General features: G+C 39.4%; 3 protein-coding genes across 10 annotated transcripts in view; 1 reads left to right on the top strand and 2 right to left on the bottom strand.

The window, feature by feature from the left end:
- Positions 1–1,878: 1,878 nt before the first annotated feature.
- The window catches only part of Stac (C2 and C2B_Munc13-like domain-containing protein staccato), a 39,018-nt gene continuing 26,793 nt past the window's right edge, over positions 1,879–14,103 (top strand). For 2 of the 7 annotated variants that reach the window (XM_076788556.1, XM_076788557.1), the window contains exon 1: positions 3,641–4,148. In XM_076788556.1, coding sequence (XP_076644671.1) covers positions 3,733–4,148 — 416 coding nt within the window. In that variant the 5' untranslated portion in view covers positions 3,641–3,732. Of the gene's footprint in view, positions 2,019–3,638; positions 4,149–13,704; positions 14,042–14,103 lie in introns of those variants that run through there. The other 5 variants (XM_076788566.1, XM_076788561.1, XM_076788558.1 and 2 more) reach the window with 4 other exon arrangements.
- Positions 6,794–8,794, bottom strand: LOC143354659 (trypsin delta). 2 transcript variants are annotated; one of them, XM_076788917.1, is made up of 5 exons: positions 8,724–8,752; positions 8,515–8,615; positions 8,206–8,288; positions 7,856–8,135; positions 6,794–7,193 (listed from the first exon to the last, which is right to left on the bottom strand). In XM_076788917.1, exons 1-5 carry the CDS (start codon positions 8,749–8,751, stop codon positions 6,909–6,911), a joined length of 777 nt encoding a protein of 258 aa, XP_076645032.1. In that variant the 5' UTR covers position 8,752; the 3' UTR covers positions 6,794–6,908. The 2 variants fall into 2 exon arrangements, with proteins under 2 accessions (XP_076645032.1, XP_076645030.1); XM_076788915.1 differs by having other exon boundaries at positions 8,515–8,794.
- Positions 9,332–12,673, bottom strand: LOC143354457 (uncharacterized). The gene is made up of 5 exons (XM_076788567.1): positions 12,623–12,673; positions 12,094–12,557; positions 11,045–11,772; positions 10,221–10,576; positions 9,332–9,783 (listed from the first exon to the last, which is right to left on the bottom strand). The coding sequence occupies exons 1-5, from the start codon at positions 12,657–12,659 to the stop codon at positions 9,446–9,448; spliced, it is 1,923 nt and encodes a 640-aa protein (XP_076644682.1). The 5' UTR covers positions 12,660–12,673; the 3' UTR covers positions 9,332–9,445.

The following is a 14,103-nucleotide window of genomic DNA, read 5'->3' on the forward strand; positions in this document are numbered from 1 at the left end:
GGACTCAATAACGGGAGCGCCGTAGAGGTGAAATTTGTTGAAAGATGAAAGGGGAAGTTCAGCCTCCATCTAATAAGAGAAGCGGTAATAAAAATCCCTTGTCGGCGGGGTAGGAAAGTGCGGGGGTGGTGACCGGGAGAACGGAGACGAAGGAGGTGGAATCTCGGAACGCACGAAACAGTGAACGCTTGATGAGTAGGAAAATGAGGATTTTTCGAGTGAAAGATCAAAAGGACACAACAACGGAGAGCCAGTTCCTTACGTTAATGCGGTATACGGGCAAACGATGTTTAAATCTGATTTGCAGCTGCGAATAAGACCCTTTAAGCACGCTGCAGAATAATTTAATTATGTCGGTTCTTCACTATTCGCTACTATCTCCTCCGAACATGTTTATCCATTTTATTGCATCACACACTCTTCGACGATCCACTGGAACGGGGTCCTTAAAGCTGATGCACGTAATCACTTTTGCTCCTGTTTGAAATACAGAGGATCTCATTATTTTATGGCATTAAAGTGATCTTATTCCTCACATATTTATCACGTGAAAAATTAGCCATTGTCGCTGTTCTAAAATCTTCAACTTTTCTACAATTGTGTATAATTTAGTTCTTTCGCTTAAAATATGAAAATACTGATCAAATACAATTTTATGATATAAAATAATTAATTTTTCTTATCCCTCCGACATCTTCAGCTGACAGTGAACTCACTTTCGCTGGTATTTGAAGTAAAAAGAAATTACTGAGAGGCTTGTACAGTGTCTAATCGATACATGTCCAAAACACGGGTCTGGCCAGTGTCGTGTATCGTCCAGGAGACATACCCGAGCTGAGTTATGGTTGCATTCCTCGGGGCCCTTCACGAGGTATACCCGTGGACTTTTATCGGCTAGATATTCGGGACATATATCGAGTAAAGACTGTATACTAAATAAACACGAATTTTTAAAATTAATTCAACCCTCGCTTGCTTAAAAAATTCGCCCATTTTCTGTTTCTAAGTATGCACTTTCAAACTTCAATGAACGTATTCGAATTGTACAAAACTGTGAGTAAAACACAATTTATTGAACCGAGTTGTCAAATAAAAATTATTGGAAGACGAACACAGGATCTTGTATACGATTATTTCCGTGGAAAGTAGAAGGGTTGAGCAGTGAGATTTTTATACATATTTTAGACAGTTCCCTTTGACTTTCGTAATATTTTTTGAGCCGATCAGGTAATTCCTTTGTGCCGCAAATGCTGTTGCGCGGAAGGTATTCGACACTTGACGAAAATCCGAGGCATTTAATTATTAAGTGCGCCGTATGCGATAACATCATTCCAGAGCGTCTATCTCACTTTACATACCCAATTACAACTACACATTAACTATTTACTCATAATAGCCGTTTACCACCAAATTATCGATCACATGCTGTACGCACAGCAAGCTAATCGTTGTAGCCAGACATCATTGAACGACGCGTCTGACGGCGTTAAGCCCGGTATGCACTTGAATGCAACGCGCGTTCACCAAACCCTCTCTCTCTCTCTCTCTCTCTCTCTCTCTCTGCGTGTATATTAAGGTAAAAACGGCTTCGGGCGATATTTCCTGCGCAATTGTTCCATAAGCGACGACTCTTGTTTGCCAAAGCTGAACGCTGTGTTACGTGTAACATTGTTCTCGCTCCACTTACGTGCCAATAATTCATATCGCTCGTGCTGGACACTTGGATCTCCGCGCTGTTGGACATTGTTTCGCGGTCGAATAAGGTTCCTCGGATCTTGAAACAGTGCATTTTGAAACAGTGTACTCGCATTCCTCTGATGTCAATCGAGTGACCAGCCCGCAGGCCGCAATAATTTTCACAGAACCCCGTGGAAATTATCCTAGAAGCGCAGCATGCTCGGTTGGATGACTTCCAAACGCAAACATGCCTATCATGCACCGAAAACTAGGCTCGGCGAGTATAAGGACACTTTGCCGAAAACGGTTCCCAAGATGGTTCGCGTGGGAGTCAGAGCGATGTAAGTATTTTTATTGTTTTTTACTTTGGTTCTGGCGATTATTTTGTCAGTTTGAGAGACTCGATCGCGTTCCCGTTCCGAACAATATGGCGTCGTTGGTTTCGCTAATGGCGGTTCTTTGAGTCCATTCGAGTCGTTCGATATAAATGTATTTCCCCTCCTAAAATGATTTATATAAATTTTTATCGTGGTGCAGTACCATACAATTATTATATATGATAAATACAATGGTATTTATAAATTTTATACTTTCATTGTTTTCTTTATATTCTATTTTCTCATTGTTCTGTTTTCGTTATAGAGGCAAACAATCCGCCTCTGGTCATAAACTAACGATTTATCTACCAATGATCGTAGTCTTGTTATCGAAGATTTACCGACTTCTCGATCGTTCCTCAACTCGAGAACCTGATGCATTTTTCTCCAGACACAGAAAATAGGTGATAATTAAATGCACAATGGTTCTAACTATGCAAGCCGTACTATTATCAACGTTCGCTGAAGAACATCGTGACTTCGTACCCGTAGAATGATTTATTCTGATGCAACAGTGATTTTAATGGTTAATGGAAACCTGTCGGTTGATTAGAGTGATCTTGGATTATGGCAATTAACATGAAACGCGAAAACAATTTCAAATATAAAATTCCCGGATAGAAAATGTGTTTATCATTCTTTGGGAATCACGTTTAGCTAGCGGTTTGTACTGGGTGTTTCAAAAGTTATGGCTATTTGGCTTGCAAAAATGTATTAAATTCAAATTTTAATTCAGCAAAGTTGAAGTTTATTGAACTGGACATTTATCGAACTGGTGCTTTTTAATTGTTGTCACTTTAAAAACAAAAATTCTGCTGCTTTTATTATCTTGGACTATTCATTAAAAGTATAAAAATTAGAAAAGTGGGGGAGAAAATCGATTGTGTCGGCTAGGATATTTCTTCTAGAAGGAGCATAATTTTTATTTTTATGAATATGTTTTGTGCTTTTTTAAATTCCCAGATGTTTTAAAAGCAAAAGGACCCACAGTCTAATTATAACTTTTAATCGTGGGTGACTTTAATGACATCGGGGCTGAAATCACGTTGTGTTAGTGTTAGACAAATGCCCAATGCCCCTACTCCTGTTGTATGCTCCTTCGGTGTTCCCGCTCGGTGGATATTTACTATAGTGACTGTTTAGTTCCACTCTTTCTTGCACGCGGTACGCACGGGGCAGATTGTGCGCTGACACAGTCGGCAAACGAAATATAAAATTCGGGTGATAACAGTGTTAACATAACGTCTTCATCACTTCCATATCAGGAGGCTTTATACGCAAGATGAGCCACAAGAAAAGTTAAAATCCAAAACTCTTTCATTACACCGCGATTAAAAAGAAGTTTAAAAGAATTAAAAAAAAACTAGAATCAAAGAAACCGAAAGAAATTTAAAAACATATTTCTGAAATAATACTTTCCAAGATATCATCGCAATTAACGCTCCCGCAAATGAAAATCTTGAATGATAACTGAGGGAAAAAATCACAAGTTTCACAAATGAAAATCTTAAGTGAGAGAACAAAGAATAGTGAAAACTGACAGAACAAATCGCACTATAATTACTATTTTCATAAATGGAAATGTGAACGGAGAAAAATGTGCAGTGTAATAAAAATTGAGTGACTTGAAGAGAGTATTCTTAATTTGTTGACAAACTATTTTTCATTTGCATCAACGATGCTGACCGACCTGGTGAAGTTGAGGCGTCGACGAAGAAAGCTCTCAAGACGCTCAAGTCTTCGGCATTTGCCGAATTTGCAAAATCGCCGAAGCTCGGTGGTCCGCAGCGAAGTATACTTACTGAAGAACAAGCGGATCTCGATCATGACGGACGAGGAGCCTGATTATTCCGTGATGAGCAGCGTTCGCTCTAGAAAAAAGGTTACCAAGCGAATAATTGCCGAAGGAAATCCAGTGTTACCGAAATACGAAAGCGTGAAACGCAACGCCGATGGCATTGCGGAGAACAGAAACTCGAACAGTGGATCGGGAAAAAATGGCAGACAGAAGTATAGTGGTGCGTGGTATTTGAAGTTCAGACGGCAAGTGATGAAGGTCCTGCGGAACCGAGTTTCACCGGAAGCGAGGTCAGGGTGAGTTTCAAGAAAGAAATCTTTATCCAGATAATGGGACAAAGAAGAAGAAAAAAATCATTACAATTAAAAAATAAAAAATTAACGAATTATTATTATTAGAAAATAAAAAGATGAATGAATGAATTATAATTATTAAAAACTAACAAATGAATGAATGAATTAGTATTATTTCTTGACTCGAGATAGTCGAACAAGGTAAAACGAAAGTGAAAGAACAAAAGTCTCGATTGTTTCATTGTTACGCAAAACTGCATTGGTTGCGCAACGTGGCACAACTTATTCGCGAGTTATAATTTCGCTCCCCGTAAGTGAAATTCGATGAACCGTGGAAATTTTATTAAATCCGGCGGCTGGCTATGTATCCTGAGTCATGTGATCGTGACGCGCGTACATGCAGACGTATACATACGAATATGTATCCGAATCAATGTACGGTGTTTGATCCTTTCGAACGCAGTGGTCCGCGAATGATTTAAATGACTCCGATTAACAAATACGCTTATCAATCCGAATACCTCGATTCCAGCTTTGCGACGTTGCTAGCTGAACGGAAAGTTAATATGCGTCTACGTAATGGTTGTCCACGGAATAATTAGCATCTTCTGTTTCACGGTGTCAACAATAAAACTGCTGGTAGAAATTGTGACACAAAAGAAAAATGCAAAGTACCAGAAATAAATCAATAAATGATATCGGTTCAAAAATTAATTGTACACTGAAGAGCTGAAAATGGGAATGTACCGATTCTTGGGTCACTTTTGATCCATGATACATTAGCATTTTTTATACGAAGAATTAGCTATGCATAGGTATAGTGAAACTAGGAAATAGAACTGTTTAAAAAGTAAAGTGCATAGATGCGTGTTCATCTTTAGTAACAGGCACATTTCTGTACCATTATTATTTTCTAGAAGCACCTCACTTCTTATTGTTCGTAAAATTTGAAAACGATCAAAAAATTCATTAAATTATGCAACATATCCGTCCTTCAAAGCAAATATTTATTTAACTTGGAAAATCTGTACTATGAAAGAATTTCGTCCAGCTGGAGAGACAATGAATTACCATATCGTACACGCGATTAACTATTCCCCTACAATTAAGTATTTATAGCTGCGCTCGGTGAATTATGCAGAGTATAATTGTCGGATAAGATACAGCTGGCTGCACTATCATAAACATCGGATCGATTGGTTCGGTATCGTTGTCGCGCGAGAGAAACATACCTACGTAAATGGTTTTTCTGCATGACGTCGTGATAAGCGTAATGGAAGAGAATAGTACGCACGATAACAGAACTTCTCACGGTGTTGCACGTGGCCAGGGAGTTTAAAGACCCTCGTCACACCGGTGGAAAAGCCGGCAGTCACTGTTTACGTGGGGGAGCGTGCGTGGGTGAGTCATCAGAGTAAATGGCAGCGAGCAGGTAACGCTCGCGTGCCCACCGCAGGACAATGATAGTCACCGGCTGACTATCTCGGGGAATATTTCATTCTTTCGGGTCTTCCGAAACGAATTTACCGGCCCTTCGACGACGTCCACATTCTAATGCAGCCGTCCAATGCAAATTCATCTCATTCGCATGCGGGCCTTTGGACTAGTTAACCCTTTGAGTGCCACATTAATTACTATATGGCCCACACAATTTTTTTTACCAAATTTAAAAATCGATTTTTGGTACAGTATATTAAGTAAACAAAATTTTGATCTGTGGAGGTGTGAGTTACAAACATTATTGCTGTGATAAACTATTGTAGGCATTTTTGTAAAACTCAGTATTGAGGTTGCGCTTAGGTTCTTCCCCCACTCTTAGATTTCATGGTTATGTAGTAGTGCGTAGAATTTTGGTCCTATTTTCGTGTCGCTACTGCCGCCCCACTGACTCTACGACTGGTGCAGTCTTTACTCGATATATGTCCCAAATATCTAGCCGATAAATGTCACAGAACTATCCCCACTACCCACTACCACTACCCTGAAACTCGAGTGTTTATACTCCTCGACGACCGAGGCCAAGAAAATTGGACACATTCTCGGGTTAGGGTTAATGTACGATTGAAAAACGAGTTGGGCTACAATCATATTGTTATGAAAATGTATCTATTTGTGCGTGGGCCGCCGCACAGAAATAGTCATTCTCGGGTCGATGGCCATGCGTGCCGATAATACGAAGCCGCGTACACAATAGTTTCTAATTACGTATTACTCAAGGGCCTCGAACTTCATCCAGCCCTAAGTACACGGTACGTGAGCCACAGGATCTTGCGCAGAACGTGCGTAATGGACTTCCGGCGTGCATCGAACCTGAACGCCACCAGTCTGCGCTTTGCCACTTTCCTGGAGCCGATTGTTTTCAGGCATTCTTTTGGAACGCGGATTTCCAATCACCGAATCGATAACTGCATTCTCATCTTCCGGACTACGGAACGCTTCAAAGAAAAATAGCCTGAAATCATTTATAAAATAATAAACGAACACCAAGAGAGCAATGAGTCACCGCAGGAAGTATAGAAAATTTACAATGTAATGTACCAGAGGAAAAATAATTGACTGCCGGGAGAATAAGGAAGTAATTTACAAAGTAATAAAAAAAGATTAGAAAATAATATTTTAGAGGGGAATAAAAAGATAATTTAGAAAATAATAAGAGGATATTAAAAATAAATCTATTCACGACAAGGATAATTGGAGAATCTACAAATTCGGTGAAAGCTGGACGAGTTTCTCTCACAGCTATATTTTTAATTTAATTTTGTTTTATACATTTGTGATTTGTTTAATCCACTGTCGATAGTATAGGACACTTTCGTAAACACCTGCCACCGTCCCACAATTTTGACCGAACGATACCACTCCGTAAATTGTATTTTTTCCGGCCAGAGGACCACCTGAATCACCGAAACAGGAGTCTTTGCCTGGAGTACCGTAACAAACATGATGGTCTTTGTTCACCAGTGCTTTGTATTCCGTTGTTTGGTTAATGCAGGCCTCGTACGGTACATGGCTAACGTGGACTCCCATTAAAATACTGTTCATTCTTGTCTGGAACAAAATATGCGTATCGTTAACTCAACATTTGAAATACAAGATTCAAGAAATTTCGAAGTTTTAGAAATCAAGCCTACAGTTTTCAATTCCCAATCCCAGAGCATTGAATTTAAAGTTACAAGCTTGAAATGTGCAATTTGAGATTACGAATTTAGAATTTGGAATTTGAAATTATGATCTAAAATTTGAAATTGCAAGCTTGGAATTTGCAATTTGAGATTACAAACTTAGAATTTGAAATTTGAAATTATGATCTAAAATTTGAAATTGCAAGCTTGAAATTTGGAATTTGAAATTGCAAACTTGGAGTTTGGAATGTGAAATTATGATTTAAAATTTGAAATTGCAAGCTTGAAATTTGGAATTTGAAATTACAAACTTAGAATTTGGGATTTGAAATTATGATTTAACATTTGAAATTACAAGTTTGAAATTTGGAATTTAAAATTACAGAGTTATAATTTGGAATGTGAAATTATGATTTAAAATTTGAAATTGCAAGCTTGAAATTTGGAATTTGAAGTTACAATTAAGAAATTTGAGATTCAAAGCTTGCAATTTCAAATATTAAATTGTAGAATTATTGTATCATGTGTTCGTCACTCAATATTAGGTCTGAGGAGTACACTAATGATTTTCCAGTGAGGTATACTAACACTTTGTTGAAAATCACTGTAGCCCCACCCACAAACGTACAATTTCCGGGGCAGTCGACTGAGCTCGTTCGGCAAACGAGCCGCTTTCACTGTGCTCGAAAAACGAAAGGGTGGCCATACTTGAAAAAGTGCTATATCGTGGTACAACATGCTGGAAAACCAATAGAAAAATGTTGATCTATCGTACGCGTGTATCCTGGTTACCCTGTGCAACTTGCCACCCCGATTATGCAAATTTGATCCAGCTCGTACGTAATATGTCGCTGCATCTTCAGCATTCCTTAAAAGAATTAAAATTTTAGGTTCCTAGTTAAAAAAAAGTCGTATCGTTAAACAATTGTCAAACTTACAAACAATGAAGAGCGGTTATACCCCATTTGTCGGACAGTATGCTAGCACCGCAAATAAATCCATCAGAGTTGCACAGAGACAACTAAAAATATTAATAGTAGTGTAAAACTCTCCATAAGTTGCAAATTAATGGTAAATGCATTGAACTGAAAATTCTCATGCAAAATTTAATATTTACAGTCAAGGATCATAAAACTGGAGTAAAAACTGTAATATTTCAAAAATAATACAAAATACCTACTTCGAGAATTTCTAAGTTACAATCTTCATGAACGTATAAAAATCTGCAGTATAGTAATCATACTAACCATGAATGGTCTTCGCTTTATATCAACAGGACGACCACCGATGATTCTCGCTTTTGCATTTCCGACGACATTTTCTGTTCTGATTGGTGAAACTAATAAACCTGAAAAAAACCACCAAAAACTAGTTTCATCAATTGCTTTTACAAGATACACAGATGGAAAATTAAAAAGAGAGATCCGACAGAGTAGAAGAAAAAAATGACACGTACACAGCAAGTGGAAAACTGTCGCACGCATTTTACAATACTAAACACCAGCACGAACACGTTGAATAAATCTGTGTGACAAACCGAGTGCTTTGCATCTTCAGAAGCTATAAACGTCGCGTTACGATGCATGTTGCAAATTTATTGCTATTATTATCTGCGCGATCTTGGTACGTTAAAAAGCATAACACGCGACGCCATTGATTTACGGTGGGACCTTATGGCAGTCTTGGAAACGTAAATGTTGCACTGTTGATATTAATTTTGTTAACGAGAGCGTAACGTTGAAAAACGTCTTCTGTACAACCTATAAACAATCCTCTTAAATTTAATTTTTTTAAAAAATGGTAACTTGAGGTGACTAAAATTATACTCAGCACAAGAACAAAGCGATTTCGTGCGAATACAGCACAGAAACAAAATTCAATAAAAATAAAAGCATTTGGAAATAATTGTCTGTATATTTTCATATTATAAATGATATAGTTATGAGTACTCATAATACAGCATAAATGTTTGGATATAATTGGTTTACTTGTTTCTATTAAATCTAAGGAGTAATAAATTGAATAAATAAAGGGAAATTCACAAAGATTGATTAATGAATTAGGTATTACGTTTATTTATCAACTAGTTGCTACATTAAAATTACAGTGGGAACAATTCTGGTATATTTTGGTTGTTCACGCAAGTATAATATATTTTCTGGCATCGTAACGTCGATATCAGTGATGGACAACAATGGTCAGATTTTCGTGGAGTTCAAAGGGCGCATAATCCTCTGGGATCCAATCGAATGATCGTTTGTCATCTAAAGGGAACAGCGACCGGCGCGTAAGCCTCCGGTGATCCTCAAAATTCAGGGACTGCGTTTCGTTTTTCATTCCCTGCTCGAAACAATACAGAGTGGAAACAAAGCCGAGCGTTTCTATGAACATTGTAACCAACAGGAGATTGTCCGTTAAACCAGCCAGCATGCTCGTGTCGTTTGTGCTTCGGACTCTGCTAACGCGATTCATCGATTCAATTAAATCGTTCATGGAGGCCACGGCTTTTCCCGGAGCTGCAACGAAAATATTGATTAATAAAAATGCTGGAAAATACAAAATTTACACAGTGAAATATCACCTTAAATAGAAAAATTATCTAGCCAACGGGTTAAAATATGAAAAGAAAATTGTAAATTTTGCAGACTGAAATATTGGCATCACCTCGAATAGAAAAATTAACAAGCTGGCAGGTTATTAAAATACGCGATTAGTGAAAAGAAAATTGTACATTTTACAGACTGAAATATTGGCATCGCCTCGAATAGAAAAATTAACAAGCTGGCAGGTTATTAAAATACGCGATTAGTGAAAAGAAAGTTCTAAATTTTACAAACTAAAATATTTAGTATCACCTTGAATAGAAAAATTAACAGGATAAAATATATGATTAGTGAAAAGAAAATCGTGTGCGCTAAAAATTTATTAGATTGAATTAAAAAATTGTTCAAACCCGCAGAACGACGAGGAGCGTTTTTCCTAATTTTCCTTCCACCGCTGTCGAAATAGTCAGAGTCCCAGTCGTCGGTTTCATTTGATTCTTCTTCAGTTTTGCTCGTGTCTGACGGCTTCTGTCCGTGATTACTGTCACTGTCTGAATAGAAGTCCAGCACTTTGTTCATCCAGTCCATCATGCACGACATGATCTTGACGTTACTCTGCCAGGACTCGTTCATAACATTTTGAACCCCTTTCACTAGGAACTTTTGGAATTCCGTCGTGGAACGGTGCAGTCCACCGATCGCACCAAACATTCTTTCGAATGCGCCGTTTCTGTACACGTGGAAGGCTTTGACCACCTGTCTGTGTCTACAAAAAGGCAGATAAAAATATTTTTGCTTGTTCGTTCAATTGAGATTTCATTCACAGCAGCCACGAACGTATTCGAACATTTATATTTCCAACATTCAGCATACGGAGTTCATTTAAACAGATAAATTGTGTAAAATATTTTTACATTCGTCATGCTCTTGAAATTTTCTTCTTATACACCCGCTGCATTAACGCTAGATTTACCGAGCGCTAAAAGTGACTATTTTACAAATTACTTTATAAAAATAACGCGAATGTGCTCAGCCATTTCTTTTTAATAACATATATTCAAAGAAATAAATTTGTTGAATAATTCCTCACGGATGTATCTTTAGAATCTTAATAATTGTGAATTGAAAATATTAAAACCCGTCATTTTTACGGGTCCCGTAAACCTAGTGTTAAAAAATTTACAATTTTACTACGAATTTACAATTTTCAGGGAATAACCATAATCGAACTAACTTCGCCGCCGCTCTGTTGTCCCTGGCAGCAAGCTGCGAACTCCTCCGCAATTTCTTCAAACCATTGTCGTGGATCATGCAAAATTGGCAAAACTCATTCGCGAGCCTCTGCCCCCACGGTTTCTGCGACAATGTGTCGCCCAAATCGCGGACAGCTCGATGAAAAGGTGATCGTTTCGAAATCCTTCTGTTCAAAATCTTCTCGAAAGTGTACTTCATCTTTTGATGCACCGTCTTCGGCGTTTTTCGATCGGATTTGCAAGTTACTCTCCGCTTTCCATCTTCGCGTACGTGCACCTCGCAATCGCTCAGCTGTTCGATGGATCTGAACCATTTATTTTCCTTGATCTTTCTAGGTCGATCCACCGATCCACTTTGCAGGTTTCGAACGCACTTATCGAGGTTCTGTAGATCGTGAACGCAATCATGGAGGGCTATTCCTTGCTGTTTCGCCAGGGATCGACAGAGATAACTGTGCCACAAATTGGGCGCGCGATTTTTTGAGAGATCGTTGACAGGAGTGCTCTGTAAACTGGACTGCAAGGTTTTTAGCGCGATCTGCGGAGGATTTTTGGTGATGTTGAAGAACACGTGGTTGAGGTCGGTGGATGATTCGTGCCTTTTTAGCTTTGGCATGCGGAGCAGGCAGCGGGAGAGCCTTTCACCGAAATCTGCCGCGTTGTAAATCACGCCTAGGAATTCTAGATCCTCGGAGTGCTTCATTAGTTGCTGGAATTTCAAGTAGATTGCCTTAGGGACCCCAGAAATTGCTTGAAAGATTTTTCAAAAATGATTGAAGCTAATAGTTTGTCTAGAAATTCCAAGTAAAGATCACTTTTGCATGTTCTGTGCAAATTCATGTTCTAAATTTATTTTTTCAAGTTTGTGTATGAAGTGAATCGAACATTTGACGAAATTAAAAGTGCCGTATAATTTCCAATGTCATTAAAATGATTTAAAAAGGAAAACCAATGTCGCGCAGCTCATAAAGACGATTTGTGAATTTGTCAGGTTGTCAAATATTTACGATTTCGTTTGTTTGTAGCGAACCTGATTTTTTGTCGAAACAGTAGCCTGCATGCCAAAGTACTTTTGAATTTTGTCGCCGATTTCGTTGACCATGTCACCCACATCGCTCAACAAGAATGCAATCTGCAGCATAGCCTCGGAGAACCAGTCCTTCGAGGCAGGAAGCTTCCTCAGACCTCTGTTGTATCGTTGGACAGTCACGGTCAGATCGCAATCATTCGCGAATCGCATGAGTTTAGTCCGCGCTGAATCGCACATCTCTCGGATCGACGTCTGCAGATTGTTTCCCGTTGATCGCAGTATAATCGGTCCCTTGATTGGCTCCGCCATCGCGGATAGGAAACGTCGAACGGTGTCCTCCAAGGTTTTCACTTGCTCTGGATTCACCAGCAAGAAAGAATTGGAATTTTTCCTGACATCCGTGGGAACAATGAGGGAATCGTTCCTTTTGTGGCGATTGGAGCCGAATACTGGCCCTGCTGCACCTGTACATAATTATTTAAGATCACAAAGAACAATTTCAGACGTCTATTTTCGACCGAATACTTACCTAGAAAACATAAAAGGAAAATTGATTGTGGAGACATAACTGCGTTTGTTAGAGCTTGTGTGCATTATGATTTTCCTTCGGGCTCCTTCTGGCATATATAACTTTGTTTAAACATTACCGTGACAATTCTGGATAATCTCCTTGAATTATGGCGGTACTTAATGCACCAGGAAGATGTAAGATGATAAAGAATGCAGTAAAAATGAATGATGTTCGATAGTATGAAAATATGAAGCAGACATGCTTCGAATTGCACTTGTGTTAAAAATTAAAAATTGGAACTGGGACAGTCAAATAAATGGAAGAAAATAGTGTTAGATTTTATTCGGATCTTATTTTACTATTTTAATAATTACACGTGGTACTTATAGATTCTCATATATTTACAAAAATGATAACAGTTTCGTTACAATAAACAAACTACTTTACTATTCTCCGCGTTCGAAACGCAATAAAATTCATTTACAAAACCGATTCGCAACATTTCGATACCGGAGCGCAGCGTATATTAAAAATGGCGGAGACCGCAAGTAAATCCGCGTCCCTAATAAAGAAAATGGCGGGCCGACGCGTGCGCCCGGCGAATCCGATCGGCCTAGCAACATCGAATCAAAACAAACCCTGCAACCAGCCTAAAAAGACAGCGATGGAAACAGCGTAGAAAACCGTGAGTAACATCTAAAAATCGAAACGACGGTAACCGGCTCTCGGAATCGGGAGACAATAGCTTCTCACACGGCGGACTCCTCGCGGAGCTTAATCACCCTTGACAAATTTGTTGAGATCTCGTCTATTGTCATCCTTGGCAGCGACTTAGCACGTTCGGTCTGAAAAGCGTTAGGTATCTATACAGAAAGTGACGTCATCGCGAAGACAGTCGCCGCCGTTGACTCAACGATGCTATTCAGGAGTCATGGCGCCATCAGGAGTGCCGGGGGCCGAAGTTAGGGACCGGCGCCAAAGAAAAATTATAGCAATAGATGCATCCGAGATTTTCGCAAGAATCGGACAGTTTCTTGGAAAATGGGATAAGTAGAAATTGATAAGGCTGAAGAACCGACATCGACAACGTCGATATCCGTGAACGTCCGCCATCTAGCGGCTGGGATCGAAGCTGCTAGAACAGGGTATGGCAAAGTGCCTGACTATTGACGACAGTGCAGGCTGACATACCGGCTTCGGCGTCACGTTTGCCGGAATTTCGAGGCTCTCGGGTCTCCGTAAGCTGCACAGTGCGACGAAGTGCCAGCGAGAGAAAGTGTCGTTCGAAGAGGATGCTGTTTTGACTGTACCCTGAGCGCGAACCACACCTGGCAGGATGGACGAGGAGGCTATGTGGAAAGGTTTCTATCACAAGATCGTCGAGGAAAAGGAGTCCAAGGAGAAGGAAGAACAGGAGCAGACGGAGCACGAGACAAGGTAGAGAGGGCCGGGAAGAGGAACGGTTCTTGAAGAGGAACGTCGCGACTTACCTTGCGCTT

The sequence above is a fragment of the Halictus rubicundus genome, chromosome 5 (genome assembly GCF_050948215.1).
Source record: "Halictus rubicundus isolate RS-2024b chromosome 5, iyHalRubi1_principal, whole genome shotgun sequence".
Classification (NCBI taxonomy): domain Eukaryota; kingdom Metazoa; phylum Arthropoda; class Insecta; order Hymenoptera; family Halictidae; genus Halictus; species Halictus rubicundus.

What these genes read in the sequence shown, in the direction of transcription:
- LOC143354659 (XM_076788915.1), bottom strand. Translation starts at nt 8,751, where the DNA reads ATGCGTGCGACAGTTTTCCACTTGCTGTGTACGTGTCATTTTTTTCTT. An exon ending in ATAACCGCTCTTCATTGTTT is followed by an intron (nt 8,136 to 8,205) that starts GTAAGTTTGACA and finishes AATTCTTTTAAG; the next exon opens with GAATGCTGAAGATGCAGCGA. An exon ending in ACAGTGATTTTCAACAAAGT is followed by an intron (nt 7,194 to 7,855) that starts GTTAGTATACCT and finishes ATTTTGTTCCAG; the next exon opens with ACAAGAATGAACAGTATTTT.
- LOC143354457 (XM_076788567.1), bottom strand. Translation starts at nt 12,659, where the DNA reads ATGTCTCCACAATCAATTTTCCTTTTATGTTTTCTAG. An exon ending in TTTCCTTTTATGTTTTCTAG is followed by an intron (nt 12,558 to 12,622) that starts GTAAGTATTCGG and finishes AATTATGTACAG; the next exon opens with GTGCAGCAGGGCCAGTATTC. An exon ending in GACAACAGAGCGGCGGCGAA is followed by an intron (nt 10,577 to 11,044) that starts GTTAGTTCGATT and finishes GCCTTTTTGTAG; the next exon opens with ACACAGACAGGTGGTCAAAG.